The sequence below is a fragment of the Moschus berezovskii genome, chromosome 8, assembly GCF_049115385.1.
Source record: "Moschus berezovskii isolate FMDL1 chromosome 8, NW_MosBer_1.0, whole genome shotgun sequence".
Classification (NCBI taxonomy): Eukaryota; Metazoa; Chordata; class Mammalia; order Artiodactyla; family Moschidae; genus Moschus; species Moschus berezovskii.
In genome coordinates this window covers 103,651,889-103,655,794 of record NC_142467.1, presented here as the reverse complement: position 1 = coordinate 103,655,794, position 3,906 = coordinate 103,651,889, and the positions used below count along the sequence as shown (strand labels likewise).

The 3,906-nt window shown below is 38.7% G+C and overlaps 1 protein-coding gene across 1 annotated transcript; it reads right to left on the bottom strand.

The window, feature by feature from the left end:
- Positions 1-1,974: 1,974 nt before the first annotated feature.
- Positions 1,975-2,945, bottom strand: LOC129559320 (olfactory receptor 7A17-like). The gene has a single exon (XM_055430931.2). The coding sequence runs from the start codon at positions 2,905-2,907 to the stop codon at positions 1,975-1,977; it is 933 nt and encodes a 310-aa protein (XP_055286906.2). The 5' UTR covers positions 2,908-2,945.
- Positions 2,946-3,906: the final 961 nt, after the last annotated feature.

Below are 3,906 nucleotides of genomic sequence, written 5' to 3'. Positions count from 1 at the left end.
AAACAGATGGAGAGGTTTTCTATGCTCCTGGGTAAGAAGAATCAATATTGTGAAATTGACTATACTACCAAATGCAATCTACAGATTCAATGCAATCCCTATCAAATTATCAATGGCATTTTTCACAGAACTAGAACAAAAATTACACAGTTCATATGGAAACACAAAAGATCCCAAATAGCCAAAGCAGTCCCGAGAAATAGAACGGAGCTGGAGGAATCAATCTTCCTGACTTCAGATGATACTACAAAGCTACAGTCATCAAGCCAGCATGGTACTGGCACAAAACCAGAAATACAGACCAGTGGAACAAGATAGAAAGCCCAGAAATAAACTCTTGCACCCTATTTTTGACAAAGGAGGAATGGGGCAAAGACAGCCTCTTCAATAAATGGTGCTGGGAAAACTGAACAGCTGCATGTAAAAGAATGAAGTTAGAACACTTCCTAACATCAAATACAAAGATAAACTCAAAATGGATTAAAGACCTAAATGTAAGACCAGAAGCTATAAAACTCTTAGAGGAAAACAGGCAGAACACTCGATGACATAAATCAAAGAAAGATCCTATATGACCCACCTCCTAGAGTAATGGAAATAGAAACAAAAGTAAACAAATGGGACCTGATTAAGCTTAAAAGCTTTTGCATGGCAAAGGAAACTATCAGCAAGGTGAAAAGACAGCTCTCAGAATGGGAGAAAATAATTGCAAATGAAACAACTGACAAAGGATTAATTTCCAAAATATACGAGCAGTTCATACAACTCAATGCCAGAAAAACAAACAACTCACAAAAAATGGCAAAAGTACTTAAACAGACATTTCTCCACAGAAGACATACAGATGGCTAACAAACACATGGAAAGATGCTCAACATCGTTCATTATTATGGAAACGAAAATAAAAACTATAGTGAGATATCACCTCACATCGGTCAGAATGGCCATTATCAAAAAGTCTACAAACAATAAATGCTGGAGAGGGTGTGGAGAAAAGGGAATGCTCTTGCACTGTTGGTGGGAATGTAAATTGATACATTCCCTCTATGGAAGACAGTATGGAGATTCCTTAAATATCTAGGAATAAAACCACCTTATGACCCAGCAATCCCACTTCTAGGCATATACCCTGAGGAAACCAAAATTGAAAAAGACACATGTATCCCACTGTTCATTGCAGCACTGTTTACAATAGCTAAAACATGGAAGCAACCTAGATGTTCATTGACAGATGATTGGATGAATACATTGTAGTACATACCCACAATGGAATATTACTCAGTCATAAAAAGGAATGCATTTGAGTCAGTTCTGATGAGGTGGATGAACCTAGAACCTATTATACAGAGTAAAGTGAATCAGAAAGAGAAAGATAAATATTATAACACATATATATGGAATCTAGAAAAATGGTACTGAAGTATTTATTTACAGGTCAGCAATGGAGAAACAGACATAGAGAATAGACTAGTGGACGTGGGGAGAGGGGAGGAGAGGGTGAGATGTATGGAAAGAGTAACACGGAAACTTACTTTGCCATATGTAAAATAGATAGCCAATGGGAATTTGCTATATGGCTCAGGAAACTCAAACAGGGGCTCTGTATCAACATAGAGGGATGGGATGGGCTGGGAAATGGGAGGGAGGTTCAAAAGGGAGGAGATATATGTATACCTATGGCTGATTCATGTTGAGAATACAATAAAATTCTCTAAAGCAATTATCCTTCAATAAAAAAATAAATTAAAAAAATATAAAACAAGGGGAAATTTGCTGGATATCAAAGGAAGAAGAAAGCTTATTAAAATGAGCTACAAGTTAAGACAGAAAAGTTGAAATCAAAGAGGTGGAAATTCAAGAAAATAAAAGTAGTAAGTTCTGCTTTCATAGTCTGATCAAACAGTCACCATATCTGACTCCGAGGTTTGACCTCTTCAATCTTGGGTGCTTCTTCAGTTTTACAACAATTGGCCTTTATATATTTCCTTTCACAAACAATGCTTTCAGAGCCCTCTTCATGTCTTTATTCCTCAGGCTGTAGATGAAGGGGTTCAGCATGGGTGTGATGACTGTGTACATCACCGAGGCCGTTGCACTTGAGTGTGCATTGTGGGTAGCTGCAGAGCTAAGGTACACTCCAAGCATCGTACAATAAAATAAGGAGACAATGGTGAGGTGAGATGCACAGGTGGAAAATGCTTTATATTTCCCCTGAGCAGATGAGATTCTGCATATAGAGGAAACTATTTTCGAATATGAACAAAGGATACCAAAGAAGGGACCACCACACAGCAGGACAGCTGCAAAATACATCACTATGTTATTAAGAAAGGTGTCAGAACAGGCAAGTTGGACCATATGATTGAGTTCACAGAAAAAGTGGGGAATTTCAATGTTTGTGCAGAAGGACAGTCGCAACACCATTAAGCTTTGTGATAAGGAATTCAGGACACTTATAATCCAGGACATCAGCACCAGCAGTCCACAGAGCTGGGGATTCATGATGACTGTGTAGTGGAGAGGTTGACAAATGGCCACAAAGCGGTCATAGGCCATCACGGTCAGGAGGAGGATGTCCAACACTGCAAAGAGGATGAGAAAATAAATCTGTGTGATGCATTCTTTATAGCTGATAACTTTGCTTTGTGTCCAGATATTCCACAGCATCTTTGGGATGGTGGTGGAGGTGAAACAGATGTCTACAAAGGACAGGTTGGAGAGGAAGAAGTACATGGGGGTGTGGAGGTGGGCGTCTGAAGTGATGGCCAAGACGATAAGCAGGTTTCCAAATACAGTGATCAGGTACGTGGAGAGGAAAAGCCCAAATATGAGGGGTTGTATTTTTACTTCCTCTGAAAGTCCCAGAAGGAGAAATTCTGTAATTTGTGTATCATTGTCTGGTTCCATGCAGGAAGGTGACTTCTGGAAAAGAAGAGGTATAACATGGATAATTTTCATACAAACTTGTGTTCCTCACATGTTCAAAATGGTGTTTCAAATTTACGTTTTGTCATCAAATATTAATTTGATATTTTGTGTATTTTGTATAGTCCCATGGAGGTATCTTTGTGCCCCACATAATGTGAAAAATTTTCCCAACCAGCTTTTACCAGAAGGGTCATGAGTTTTGCACTTTTAATGAGAATTTCATAGTGTAATTCAAGAATATAATCAAAGTCTATCACTTTTAAGCACTGTCTAGGCAATGAGTACAAGGTGCTAAAAAAAAAGTCCCCACAGTCTCATTTCAATCATAGAGAATGACTATATGGTGGGAATGTAAGTCGATATAGCCACTATGGAAAATAGTATAGAGATGTCTTAAAAAACACTAGGAATAAAACTACCATATGACCCAACAATCCCATGACTGGGTATATAACCTGAGAAAGCTAGAAATCAAAACAACACATGTACCCCAATGTTTATTGCAGCAGTATTTATAATAGCCAAGATATGGAAGCAACCTAGATATCCATGGACAGATGAATGGATAAAGAAGTTGTGGTATATATACACAATGAAACATCATTCAGCCATAAAAAGGAACTCATTTGAGTCAATTGAAGGGAGGTGGACGAATCTAGAGCCTGTTATACAGAGTGAAGTAAATCAGAAGGAGAAAAACAAATTTGCACATTTGATGCACATATATAGAATCTAGAAAAATGATACAGATGAACCTGTCTGAGGTGTAGGAATAGAGATGCAGATGTGGAGAATGGACTTGTGAACACATCAGGGGAAGCAGGGGGATGAATTGAAAAAATAACATTAACATCTATATACTACCATGTGTAGAATAGCTAGCTAGTGAGAAGCTGCTGCATGACACAGGGAGCCCTGCCTTGTGCTTGGTGATGACCTAGATGGGTGGGGCGGGGTGGGGTGAGAAGGAGGCTCAAG